General features: G+C 37.2%; 1 protein-coding gene across 1 annotated transcript; it reads right to left on the reverse strand.

The window, feature by feature from the left end:
* Window positions 1-2,809: 2,809 nt before the first annotated feature.
* On the reverse strand, window positions 2,810-14,056 carry LOC130738198 (PH, RCC1 and FYVE domains-containing protein 1-like). The gene is made up of 9 exons (XM_057590133.1): window positions 13,511-14,056; window positions 11,659-11,745; window positions 9,582-9,671; window positions 9,355-9,441; window positions 9,133-9,252; window positions 6,378-8,474; window positions 5,994-6,140; window positions 4,295-4,812; window positions 2,810-3,315 (listed from the first exon to the last, which is right to left on the reverse strand). The coding sequence occupies exons 1-9, from the start codon at window positions 13,556-13,558 to the stop codon at window positions 3,159-3,161; spliced, it is 3,351 nt and encodes a 1,116-aa protein (XP_057446116.1). The 5' UTR covers window positions 13,559-14,056; the 3' UTR covers window positions 2,810-3,158.
* Between the last annotated feature and the right edge of the window lie 687 nt (window positions 14,057-14,743).

Raw genomic sequence — 14,743 nt, forward strand, 5'->3', positions numbered from 1 at the left:
TTTAAAATGAGTACTAAATAATAGTAATTGAGGCCAAATTTTCAGTCAAATTTTAAAACATTTTTCTTAAATGAGTACTATATACTTATGATTAGATTACATGGTAAAAAAGTTCGACAGGGAAAAACATTCTACACAAGAAATAGTTCATGTAAAAACTAATAATTTTTGCTAACTCTTCATTCCCATCCTTCCCTTATGGCTCCTAGCTTTTACCACTATTGCTAACTCTTGGGAACAATTTTTAATCTAATTTAAGTATATTTTTTATAATTTTAAAAATATTTAGAATTAAATGTATATAAAGTTTTTGTCAAATTTTGCAAGTTGTGTAATACTCATTGTGATTTTGTTTGGTTGAATGCTCATTTTTCAATTTTTCATATCTTAATTCAAGGCTTAATAGCTTTTTTGGTCCCTCACTTATCACAGTTTTGCACTTTTGGTCCCCAATAAAAAAAATTAGCACTTTTGGTCCTCCACATTGCTTATTTATTTGCAAAAATGATCCCTATTTAGACGAAAACTGCAAAAGTGTGTAAATATGAGGGATTAATTTTGCTAATTTTTTCCTAAAGGGACTAAAAGTGAAAAATTGTGATAAGTGAGGGACCAAAATAGCCATTAAGCCTAATTCATTAATCGTGCTTAAATAATGAGATCAATATTCGCCGTGCAACGCACGGGGTAAAAACGCTAGTATATGTAGAAAAAAGCAAGTCACGTGATATTTGAAGTTGAATTTTAATTTTTTTCTCATTGTCAAAAGAAGGGTGCACCCAAAAGAAGTTCAAAAAAAGAGGAACATGTAAACATGGGTCGTGGTCCTCTAATAACAAAACACACATATAATATAATATTGGAAATAAAACCCATATTAGTTGCCTTCCTCACACTGTATCTTTGACGCCGCACACCGTAATCAAAGGTTGCAGGGCAACGACATGGTAGTTGCACAACTGCTTTGTTCTGTTCGCACCGCTGAGAAAGAATTGTTGTGCCTTATACTGCTGCTCGCTGGAAGACGCCGCCGCCGCAGGGGACACCACCTTCGCCGGGAGAAGAAAGTAGGATGGTGAGGGCCGCGAATCAGAAAAGGGTTTTTGCTTATTCCGCGGCAGGGATCTGTTGCTCTGTCGTTCTCCTTCTGATTCTGTTTCCCTCTTTCTATTTTTTTTTTCAACGCCACCAAAAACGATGTCGTTTGTTTAGGTTTGTGCCAATTTCAGTATAAAATGATGTCGTTTTGGCCTGTTCAACAGAACCGGGGAAAACCGGGCAACCCGCGGTTTTGACCGGTTGGGCCGGTTCAACACCGGTTTCACCGGTTCAAGTCCGGTTCCCTATATGTCCGGTTCTTGTAGTGTTCCGGACCGGCCTGTGTCTGGTTCCCGGTCGAACCGGTTGAACCGGCCGGTCCGGTCCGGTTTTCAGAACATTGCTATTTTTAATGGTCAAACTATAATTAATTTACATTCAATGTTAATTGTCATAGCTAGGACTTGAACACAGGACCTAGAGGGAGGAAAGCTAATACAAATTTTCACTACATCACTTTGCTTCTTGTTAGGAAGAATGCATATTATTTTATACTAAGGTTATATTTTAAGTTATTATAATTTTTTTATATAAACCGAGTCAAGCAATCGAACCAATGACCCAGTGGTTGAACCATTGACTCATTGACCCAGTGCCTCGACCGAGTCGATTACCGGTCCGAGTCTGATAACACTGCTACAAATAATAGACGTTTTAGCGTTTTGTATTTGGAACGTATATACAACTGATTAAGTTGTCTCATGTCATGTCATGTTCTGATTTCAAATTCGCTTTTGAAATGCACGTTAAGCAATGATCATTTTCAAATGCAAATCCCCTTAGGTCAAAGGTAGCTACTTAATATTATTAATTTGGTGTTTGATGGAGGCAAATCTGAAGTTTCAACTTTCAAGTGGGTTTGCTTAAAGAAATAATCCTTCATTGGTAAACAAATTTATGATCTGAACCTTTTAATGAAATTTAAGGGTCAATAGCTTTTTAATTAATTATTTTTCAATGTAACAAAAAAAAAAAGCTGTTTAATTGGGTGAACGTGTAATTACTGTTCATTGTTTTTATTTTTTTACGCTTCCTGTTGATTGTCGGTGGCCAAGAAGTAAAGCTAATTTTGTGGGTTCATATGATTTCACATTCGTGCAATCTTATAGTCATGATTTTATTATATCCCTCATTTGACAGAGTTGCGTTAAAATAATGATATCTAATTAGAAGTTACCTATATAAATGTTAGTGCTAAGAATAACCACATGAATTACGAGTGATTTAATACTTCATCCCTTAAAACAAGTAGTTATGTGTTTGATTCTCAACTTTAGCCAATGGAAAAAAACTTTGTCCAATCTCCTATTGCTTAGTACATTAATAGTTATCGACCGAGGGATACACTAACCCGGTTTAGGTACTAAAGCCTGACAACGCGTAAATTATGCTTATGTAAAAAAAATAGTAAATTATGCGATAGACATGTATGCATGGGATATATAGTAAATAGTGATTGTCATATGTATATTAAACTAATATATAGTTCTTCATAATTTCACAGCACAGTTTCATCCATCTAGAGTTTCACTTCGATTAGATCAAATGATCTATAGTAACATTGCACCAAATAGCAGCATTTATAGTTTTTAAATTTGTCTCTTGAAAAAGATAAGATACACGTGATATTACTAAATGGGAACCATTTATTTTCCTTCAAAATAAGGCACTGAAATGATCAACCAAATGTTCAACCAAGCACAGTATTATCGATAAAAAAAAATGAATGAATGATATAAAAACCATGAACACGTCTGAATGCATGGAGTGTACATATGGTAAGAAAAGAAAAATGTGATAAAATAACAACAAAAAATAGGGAAGGTTAAATGGAGAACTAATGATTTTATATACACTACACTACAAAAGATATGGAAAGGGCATTTACCCAAATTAGATGGAAGACAATTAATTAGAGGGATTGATAAGAGATTAAGGATAGATATAACCACCCCTAAGAAAAGGATTTCCTCTTTTCTTCGTATTCATCCTTGCTTTCTCTACAATTTGTTCAGTTGTGACAAAATCTGTTAATGGAGAATTTCCCTCCCGCTACCTTCCTAAGCTTTTCGGGAAACAGGAGAACCAGCGCCCTCTTCCCTAAGTGCTGCTTGGCTGGAAGACTTGTCCCCACTACGAACATTGTATTTTTCATATACCTTCTCCCGGTTCTCTGACCACCAAATCTCTGCTTGGTTCTCTCCGAATTTCCTCCGGCTGCGATTACATTTACCATTAAAGAGAGATGTGAAAATTAACGACTGCATGAAATACTAAAGATCTTAGTATAAAGGGAGCTGCAAACTTCCAATCACCAATATATTGGCCTAGTAAAAGATATTCATGCAGAATATCACTAAGATATAGAATTATTAGCAAAGCAATGACCTAAGAGTAAGAAGATTATAGTTAAAGTTCATACTTTTTTAAATTCCGCAATGCATAGTTAAAGTTCATACTTCATACTGTCTTAACCAACAAGTTGTTGGTCTAGTGATAAGCAAGCTAGACCTTCATAAGGGTGCGAACATAAGCCCAAGATTATAGTTAAAGTTCACATTATTAGCAAAGTGATTTATTGGGAGAGACAATTACAGTGTCCTGGACGGGGGGAGACATCTGAGTCAAAGACCAACAAAGTTCAAACTATTTTTAAATTCTGCAATATACAGCCTAGGTTTGGCCGATTTCTCAAACCTTAAGTTTGGGCTGTTTACATGATATATACCTTTTCTTAAGGATTTAACCTGGCCTTTTTGAAACTTTGGCTTATAATCTGAAAATCTATTTGAAAGCCTATTCAGTAGGCCAAGAGGCCTAAATCTTTACATAATAACAACAAGTATATGATTTTAAAACATTAAAATTAAGATCTAGCATAATAATAATATCAATTATAAAAAATAACTATATTACTTATATATGCTTAAATAGGCAGTCCTGTCAAATCTAAAAGGTTTTTCGGATAACCTAAACCTGATTTTTTGGCTAAATGAACTATTAAAAAGTTTTGAATTAATTTATTTAGTAAATAAGACCAGCTAGCTTGGCCTAGGCCGACTGCAGGCCAATCTATTGGCCTATCACTGATCAAATATTAGTGAAATCATCTACAGGCTACAGCTGGACACCCAAAGCCAAATACTCAAGTAGAACCAGGTATGGATAACCTGATTATGCTGAAGATTTTTATTACCTGAATCGTACTCGCTTCAGATCTCTAGTTCCATCACGCAGGGCCACAAGGGTTATATAGACACCAGGTTCATACTGTTCAATCCACTCTGCCTCAATATGATTACTATTAGCAGCCAGCACAGCATTCTTTGATTTCAGACCACTCTCATCATCTTGGAAATTCCCAGAATCCCTTCCATCAACAGTGCCTGATATGATATTGCTGCTTGCCTGAAAATCAGCACCACCATTTGGAAATTTCACACCTGGATAATTATTGGTCCCATTAGAGGTCACGAGGGTACGGATTTGCTCGTGACTATTGGTTCCATTGGCTCCTGCAAAATTCCCCAAATTTCCATTCGACAGCGAGGATCCAAGTCCTATGGAAGCCGAACTAGGGCTGCTGATTAATTCTGCCTTGGAGTGCTGCTCCCCATTTGAGTCTGGATAGTGGATGCCATTTGGCTGGTAAGGTGGTCTAATGTTCTCAGCATCATAAACTCCAGGAGGAAGCCTCTCAGCCAGATCTTTGAGCTGAAAAGATGTTAATGGGCAATCAATTTGAGTGTGGAACAGCCATGCTTATCAGTATATGGAAGATAAAGGAAAATGTGGGGTAACTCTATCTGAATAAAGACTTTAACAATATACTACAAGACTCGGACCTCCGTGTGCATGTCACAACAAATATGTAGTTTTTAATAGGTTAACTTAATCTCTTAGTCCTTTTAGTTTCATCCAATTTTTAATTAAATCCTTAGCGTTTAATTATTTTTTATTAAAACCTCAGAAGTTAAAAAATTTACAATTCGATCCTGACAACAATCCTTCCACTAAAGTTATTATAAAATATGATTGATATGGTACAATATACAATATGTTATATGCCTGTTATTATAATTTAAAAAATGAAACAAAATTGTCAAAATAAAACTAACTATTTTGTCAAACAAAAATCAGTGCAAGAAAAAAAAATGAAAAGCGCTCTTTGCGAAATGATAGACATTTCCTTAGTCTAAAAGTCTTAACATAGGTAAACTTGCTTTTGTGGACAACTAAACATGACAAAATAACATAAAAAATGAGACATGTAAATGTTTCTTAAAACGTGAAAATAATATCTAAATCTAAGAAGAATAAAAGCTCACATGCAATATGGATCCACAAAACAAAATCAGAATTTAGGGATTAAGAAACTAATGGTACTTAAAAAAAGGAAAAAGATGAAAATAAAAAATAAACATTTCCATGTGAGCAATACTACATTAGCACTAATACTTGAGAGAACATTTAATAGTGTTAATGTGTAAGGATTAAATAAAAAATTTATAAGGATAGGATTAAAACATTTTAAATTACAAGGATTTAAATACAAATTGAGTGAAACTATAAGGACATACAGATTAATTTAACATTTTTAATATACTATTGAAGCTAAAACAAAACAGAAAATGAAAGTAAATTCTTAAATACCATGCACCAAGATCATGAATGATAACTGTTCATAAAAAATCAGTTCTTAGAATCTTGTGACAGTGAAAAAATATTATATAATTACAATTTGATACATGGGTTAATCTTGATATCCATTTTATTCAAATGATAATGAGGAAAAGTTAAAGTGAAGCAACAAATAATGAAACACTACATGAAAATAAATAATTTCAAAGACATCTGGCTCCAACAGAACAGAAGTACATTAACCAGAAAAATACCTGTGCCGTAAGTGACTTTATAACTTCTTTTGCAGCTTTAGATTTAGCAGATTCCTCAGAAGCCAGTGCCAAAGCTTCTTGTGTCTTTTTTGTTGACCTTTGAAGCTCTAACTCTTGTAGTTCAGATCTCTTCCTCAGGCTCTCAACCTAATGATATCAATAATTAGACCTCTCTTGATACCATAAAAAAGTTAAAAATATTTTAATGAACATGTGACCTTAACTTCTTTGGCAAATTGAGCAAAGAGATCCTGCTCATGTTTCATAAGGTTCATTTACAGGCTCAAAATTGCAGAGCAAAAGTTTAAATGGACAATAGTTTTATTGTTAATGAAGGGTACTTTGGCTACTTGATACACATGAGAGAAGGAAAGGAAAACGCACCTGAGCACGTAACATCTGCACTTCCTGATTTAAAATTTCATTTGTTTTCTTTAACCTATCAGCAATATTTTTGGAGAAGGAAAGCCCTGATGTTGTTGGAATAGGTGTAGCAGAACGAGGAGGGCTTGGTCTCTGAGAGAAAGGGGACACAGACCTTGAACTTACTCCAGATGGTGCAACCACCGGTCTTGGAACAGTTCGTTTCAGATCAACAGCAGTCGAGAATACAACATCTTTCAGCTGTAGCAAGGAAGGTCCTTGCGAGGAGCGAACTAGTGAGAATGTATCAGCCTTCTTTCCTTGTTTGGCTGCCTTACTATCTAGCTGCTTTATCAAATCCATGTTAGAAGGAATTACTGACTTGGACAATCTTAGCTCAGACTTGTCTAACCTATCCTTGTTTTCACCCGACAGACGTGGCAAAGCACTCCTCCGATTATTATGGTTAGTTTCTGCAACCTTGTTCAATTTTACATAACAAGATTCACAAACACGATATGGCTTGCCAGGATTAGGAGCTAGTGCTGCTCTTAATGCTTTCCTTGAACTGCATGAATGGCAGTGCACAAGTCCACAGTTGTAACAATTGTGCCTCTTTCTAGTGAAGCCAAATGCCTGTCTACAGGCAGAGCATTGAGACTGCTCAGCACCAGATACCCACTTATGAAGGCATATGGCAGCCGAGTAGTTTGAACCACATGCAATATATTTCACATGTCGGTCCTTCAATGCTTCAACCAGAGTTGGTGTTTTTCGATCTTCAAGATCTCCATGACCCAATCTCCCATTTGCACCCTTACCCCAAGTGTAAACTTCATTTTTGGATGTTAAAACAGCCACGTGATATGCACCACATGCGATTTCTTCAGCGGACTCCCCAGCAATCTTGTCTCCAACCAAGCAGGGCAGCTTTCCATCAGACTTGGGATTCCCAAGCTGACCATATACAGTACTTCCCATGGTAAAAACACGTCCAGATATTGTCAGGCCTACTGTCAAACTGTGTCCACAAGCAATTTTATGAAAATTGTACTCAATAAGTGCAGGCACACAAGTTGGTTTAAGTCGTGCCTCCTTATCCCCATGCCCAAGGCGATTTTTGTCTCCATCACCCCAAGTAAACAATTTACCTGATGATAAACTCGCACTAGTTTGCGTTGCAATAACCTCTACCACGGCTGCAGTGTGCCACACTCCACATGCAACAGCTATTGTCCTCAGCCCTGATAAGGATTCCACTTCTCTAGGACATGAAATGTTTCCCCTATCACCATGACCCAAGACACCAAAAGTTCCATCACCAAATGTAAAGAGCTGCCCACTTAAAGTTATCAAGGCAGTGTGCCACGGACCACAGGCAACAGATGCAATTTGAAGTCCCTCTAATGGACCGGCAATTCTCTTTGGTATCCAATGACTAACATCAGTTCCATGACCAAGCAGCCCAGCATGATGAGTACCATCACCCCATGTATATAGTTCACCGGCCACTGTAACAGCACAGGAATGGAACTCCCCACAGGCAACAAAATCAACAGTTGTAGAAGTCAATGCTTCAACTAGACGAGGTTGAACCACATTTTTCCCAACACCATGGCCAAGGCGTCCTCCTGATTCTTCACCCCACGTAAAAACCTCACCTTGCCTAGTGACTAAAGAAGCATGTCTAACTCCACATGCTATATGATGTACATCTAAAACTACATTGGACTCTAGGGGTTTGGGGATAAGCGCATCTGCCCTTGGACTGAAATAACTGACACTTTTATCGGCACTAACTTGCACGTTTTCACAGATAATATCCCCCCATATATATACATCCCCCAGAGCATCATAGTCATCTGGTGCAGATCCATGACTAGACGTGCTGGGGGCACTTGAAACACTGACACGAAAAGCATCTGGACCAGATCCTTTTACTTGCATATTTGTTGAGTCTGATGGTGCATGTGACCTTTCAGAATTTACAATATTGTCAGGCCAAAAGGACTTTGGTGAGGTATTTGGAAGACTCGCAGGAACGTCAGGAGAACTAATGTCTCGTGACGCACTAGCTGAACTGTCGCTTGGACTATTTGATGTTAAATCTCTGCTATCCTGAAATTAATTGTGCCAGAAATAATTATGAGCAACTTACCATGAATTTCATCAGGGAGATATCACAAAGCATAATGGCAATAGTAGTAAAAAAATGTAAAAACTAGCATAAAGTCAGTTGAATTTATTCACAAAAAGATACATCCTAGAAAAAATTAGAGTTTGCTAATCAACCCAAACAATTAAATTTAAACCTAAAAAAGACCAGAGAAGAGGACAAGTAAGTGACTACCGGAGGAACTGCAGCATATAATGAATAAAATAAGGCTATAAACTGAGAAATAAAGACTAGCTTTCCTTACAGTAAACGATAATCACTAATATAATGAATCAAATAACTAACAAGTTCTCTCTATCCTGACTTGTCAAAAACATGCACCCGAAGGTAGTGTTGGGCACAGAGATAAAAATGAAAGGAACAGATAAAAGCAATGGAATAGACTCTGTTGGTTGCACCATTTTTAGTAGAGCCAAAGTGTACTACTTTTAAAACTCCTGTCAAATTTTGATCTATTTTTAAAATGCACCAATCATGGAATAGAATCTATATGTCATGTAAATGCTAAGGAAAATAAGCTCTTCCAAACGTGGTCTAAGTCTATTATAATATAACACACAAATGAATTTAAATAAAACGACCATAAGTTGCTGTTTTTACATCAAGATTGAGGCCCTCATCACTCCATCCATCAATTTTGGACCGACCACCTTGGCCAGAAGAGATCAGTGATTTGAGACCAGAAATCCACGCTTCTGCCTCAACTTTATCTTTGCAAATCTAAAAAGCAACACAGAAATTATTTAGAATAATGGAAGACACAGAAAATGAAAACAAAATAATTATGCAGTTATCCATGGAATCACATATATTGTCACTAACCAGGTCAAGGGATCGCTTTCCGCTATCATAAATAAGTGAAAAGGACAAATACTCCTTTTCAGGACGCAAGTAACGTTTGAAAACAGCCTGCGAAAAGATACAGGAAAGAAAATACAGAACAGATAAAAGTAAGCTTATGGGGAGAATTTTGATGAGATCACTTGGTTTTGGTTAATCACAGAATCCATGGCAAAGTATAATATTAAATTGAAGTCCACAAATCTCACAGTTCTTTGTCCAGGAATAATTCTTGAGACAGAAGATAGCTTCAGATTTCTTTCTCCACTACTTGAAATCCAGATTAAAGTTGATCCATCCTGCATTTTTGTATATTTAAATGTGCACATAGAAATAATTCAATTAAGTCTAAAAATTCCAGTATACTGGACAAAATGTTTAAGAACATCGCCTACCACCACAGAAGCATAGAATACGCCATAAGCATAAAACAAACATGAAATGCTAGTCCAGCTATAAAGCTGCAATACCAAGAAAAGGTAGCAGTAGCACCATTACTCAAATTAGGGGATTAGGCAACTCCAGTAACTAGTCCGTGTATCTGACCCGAGTCTAACAAAAATATTTGATTTTTTTTTATTTAAGAATTAATTATTATTATTATACCTCTAGTGATTATAATGAACCTAAAATGTGGCATGCAAAAACAAGCTACCAGGTGCCCTACCTTTGAAATCAAATGCTATTTTCTAATTTTTTGGCAGCAAAAATATAATAAAAGATTTCAAACTAATCTTAAAACTGCATAACTATATATTTCTAAGGGTGTTGTTATTAACACCCCCAACAACCCAATTCTCTCACCCACCTTCATTTTAAAATTCCATAAATCCCTTCCTCTTCCACGTACTCACCCCCTCATCTCTCGGATTTTCAAAAAACCGTATCTTAAAAACTCATCTACCAGATTTTCAAATTTCCGGTATATATATGTTTTAAGTCCAGGAGCTAAAACCCGATATTTAAAAACACATTACAGGGTTTTCGAAAATCCAGTAATGCATTTTTAACATACTGTGTTTTAGAACCCGGTATTGTTAGTGTGTACTAGCAGGATTTTAAAATCCGGTACAATTCTAATTAAATTCCGGGAACTTAGGTTCCCATGCTGTAAATCACCAAAAGCTGTACCGGGAATAAGAAAAGAACCCCGAAGCAAATTTAAATTTTTTATTTTTAATATACGAGGTTTTAATTCCCGGTACGTTAATCACAAAAAGGTGTACCGGGTTTTAGATACCGGTAAACAATGAAGCGGAGGGCATTTTGGGAAATTAACACTAAATTAGGTGCATGGGGTGCGAAAATCAACTCCCTATTTCTGAGCTGCATGGTGAACAAACCAAATAAATTATTTCAATCCCAATCCAAAGAGTTTAAAAAAGAAGAACCTAAAATCAGTTCAGAACCACACAAATATTGAGTGCAATGAAAAATATGACCTGCAATCTGCCATTAAATTGCATGAGCCAACTGACATCCCCATGCCAACTCATGAAAGAACAGATCTTACACATAAAGTGAAATTTAAATACGGCATGGAAGTAAAATTAAATGCATCAACACATAGTCATCTAAATCTCTGGCAGTAAAGGGATACAGAAAATAGACGTAAAAAAATTTAGGAACAGGCTATAAATTACAGTCCCCACATGAGAGTTAGTGTTAGCTAACGTAACTGTTTGGTTAGAGTTGGAATAGTTAGTTAAGGATTTAGAGATGATAGGATATTATTAACAGGATGGAGTGATTACAGGGTTTGGCATGAGAATTGAAAATGAAATTAAGGAGGGGGGGTTCTAGGTTTCTCAAAAACCTCACTGCTATCTTATTTCCTTTTGTTCTTGTTCAATGGCTGAGTAACTGTTAGCACAGCAAATCAACTATGGAGCATGGAGAATTTCCTGTCTATAAAACAATTTTGCGTTTGTATTCTGAGCAAGTTCTATCAGTTAGCCAGTGATAAAAAATTAATAGTAACTCCCTACTGGTGAAACGAAAACACAGAGCACACCCAGTATGTCAGAATTTAATCCCAATCAAGAGCAACACAATACCTCATAACATGTAGGGAATATAAAATATAAGAAAAACAAACTAAAAGTATTTTGCGCAGTATCCCTCAAATAATATAACAAAGTAAACATGCAAAAGCAAGTGTTTCCCATAGATTAATAATTGAGTATTTAATATATTCAGTTAATCATTGTCTGACCAAGCAGATTAAAAGGAAACGAAATGGAGAATCCACAAACATATTTCAGATAGACCTTTCAATTAACTTACATTGGAAAGTCTAAATGGGCAAAACTTGGGCTTTCCCTTACGACCATATTTAAGCAGTTGAGCACCCTTTTTCAAGGCAATTAGTGCCTGCATAATGAAAAAAGCAACATTGTAAACCACAAAAATAAAAGATCAGACAGACAGAGCAAAATAAATGCAAAAGACACCGCAGATAGGGAGGAATGCAGAAGAACAATTTAAGTTATTTTAAATTATAAATGCTGCGAAACTCCATGAGAAATCCAGTAAATTACAAAATAGATTCAATTTCTATGTCGCCTATCTCTCTTATATCTTAATGTTGACCTAAATACAGGTTAGAAATGTAGTGGGTGTTTGGGAAGCTGGTCACCCATGTCTGAGACCCAAAACCACGTCTAGATAGAAGCTCCCATGTGTCGCTTCTGGGGTGAAGTGCATCGGTGTTCCTGTGAAAAGCTATATAACAAACATGCTGGGAGTACTGTATGCAAGTATTCTATGCACACAATCACTTTTGTACAAACAATAAGCAAACTCATAGAGTTTGGGTTAGGCCTAACTCAACCCAAACGCTAACTTAGAGGTGAGGGTTGCCCAACCCTTTATGAACACTTATTTGGTCATATCTCTAGTCAATGTGAAACTATTCAAACATACACCCTCACGCCTAGGGCTGGACATCTAGTGTGTGAAATTTAGAAGAGTGAACATGTGCAGATGGCTCACATATGAGTAGTCTCCAATTAAAGGATATGGAATAGGCTCTGATAGTAAACAATTTTAGAAATTGGGTTAAGCTTAACTCTACCCCAAAAGTTGGTACTTGGTAGTACTGTATGCAAGCAATCTACGCGCCAATCACTTTTCTCCAAACAATAAACAAACTCTTAGAATTTGGGTTAGGTATAACTCTACCCCAAAAGTTAGCTTAGAGGTGAGAGTTGCTTTACCCTTTATAAACCCTATTTTGGTCACATCACTAGTCAATGTGGGACTTCTAAACACACCTCCTCACGCTCAGGATGAACATCTAGAATGTGGGATTTACAGGAATGAACATCGCCTAGTGGCCCATATATGGGTAGTCTACAATAAATGGATCTGGGGGATAGGCTCTGATGTCATCTTAGAATTTGTGTTAGGCCTAACTCTACCCTAAAAGCTAGCTTAGAGGTGAGGGTTGTTCTACCCTCTATAAACACTTATTTGGTCATATCTCTAGTCAATGTGAGACTTCTCAACACAAACAATGGTCTCAGACTATCAGTCTCAATTTCACTAGATGAATTCTATTTTAGTAAGCTCCATTTAGAACTACATCATGAAAAGGTTAGTGAGTGCAATCGATCCTTCAGGTAAAAAACATGAAGGAGTTATAGATAATACAATAACATTGATGCAAAGTTCAATATCCTGTTTGAAACAATCGAAGACAGCTATAAAACGCTTCCCTCTCAACATCTGCTGAAATAACTTAAAACCAAGTTACCCCGAATTACATGCAACCCATTTTAACACAAACGGGCATGTCAATATCTCTGTAGACTCCCAATTCCATGGAAATTCATAAAGCATTAAGCCGTTAAATCAACTAAAGTCCAAACTCCAAAGGGCTTAAACATAACACTTCAAAATGAGAACAATGTGAATTTTTTTCAACAAACAAATAATCGCAATACACAAGTCCACTCTCCATTTTCATCCCCAAAAGTTCCCACATATCATGCGAAAAAACAAAAGTAACACGATTATAACATTCTTAGCCAACAAAAACATAAGAAAATAAAAAACATGACAAAGAATTAAAATTTACACAACAATTAGAACTTCCACACCAAACTCATAATCTTCACACAGAGAGAGAGCTTACTTGTTGAATGTCACGGTTGGCATTCCCGTATCTAGCAAGATCTGCCATTCCATGTGAGAGATTCACCGAAACGCCGCCACCCTCTACGATCTCTAACCGGAGCTCCGGTCATCATAAAAGACTCCAACCTCTTCTCCTCAGCAAAACCATTCACCTTCACGTCAAAACCAAAACCTTACTCTCTTGCTCTAGAAAACAAAACCCAGTTCTGATTCTAGGTGTAGAACGCAAACAAGCTTCACAGATCCGTTACTCTTTGCAGAAACCAAAACCCCAGAAACTCCATTGACGATTCCAAGTCAAAGACCGACCACACCGCTTGTTTCTTCTTTCAACTCACGAGACTGACTTGGACCGAGGAAAAAAACCGTCTTTCGAGCCGGTTGAAGCAAAAGGTAGGGTGGTTTGCGGCGGAAGAGCGGTTCCCGAGAGAAATTCCGGCGGGGAACGCAGGCTCCGGCTTGGAAGAAAGAGAGTAGAGAGAAAAATATATAAATAAGAGAAAGAAGAAAAAAAACACTGACAGAGGAAGAGAGAATAAGGAGTCTGTAAAGAAGTACAAACCGGTCAAAGATGAAGAAAAATGAAAAACATGAAATCAAATAAGGGTTTTGATTTTAAGCTCCCGTGTAAAGTTCGGAAATCTGATAGTATAAGGTTTAATTGTATTAGGTCTGATGGGATAATGGCTGATAAAATTTTAATATTATACAACGTTTGGTCATACATTATATAATTTGGTGGAGTCAGTGGTGGTGTGGTGGTATTTGAAGGTGATGATAGTGGCGGTGGTGGTGGTAGTAGTGGCGGTAGCGACGATGGTGGCAGTGGTGGAAGGTGGTGGTGGCGGTAGTGGCGATAACGATGACGGTATCAACGATGGTGGCAGCGGTGGAGGCGACGGTGGTGGTTGTGGTGGAGGTGTTAAAGGGTAGTGGAGGTGACGGCAGCGGTAGAGGGTAGCGATGGAGGGTGATGGTGGTGGGGTGGTGGAGGTGGCGGTGGTGGTGGATGGTGGTGGTGGAGTGGTGGAGGTGGCGGTGGTGGTGGATGGTGGTGGTGGAGGGTGGTGGCGACGGTGGAGGTGACGTCGATGGTGGTGGTGGTAATAGTGGTGATAACGATGACGGTATCAACGATGGTGGAGCATGGTGGTGGTGGCAACGACGGTGGTGGTGGTGGCGATGGCGGTTGATTAAATTTATTTAAGTAGTTTATACATCACACTCTTAT

The sequence above is a fragment of the Lotus japonicus genome, chromosome 2, assembly GCF_012489685.1.
Source record: "Lotus japonicus ecotype B-129 chromosome 2, LjGifu_v1.2".
Lineage (NCBI taxonomy): Eukaryota > Viridiplantae > Streptophyta > Magnoliopsida > Fabales > Fabaceae > Lotus > Lotus japonicus.

Bases quoted from the DNA above. Each gene is read 5' to 3' on its own strand.
- LOC130738198 (XM_057590133.1), bottom strand. From the start codon at position 13,558: ATGGCAGATCTTGCTAGATACGGGAATGCCAACCGTGACATTCAACAA. The intron at 9,253-9,354 runs GTTAGTGACAAT...GTTGCTTTTTAG, and splicing joins GAAAGCGATCCCTTGACCTG to ATTTGCAAAGATAAAGTTGA. The intron at 6,141-6,377 runs GTGCGTTTTCCT...TGATATCATTAG, and splicing joins TGCAGATGTTACGTGCTCAG to GTTGAGAGCCTGAGGAAGAG.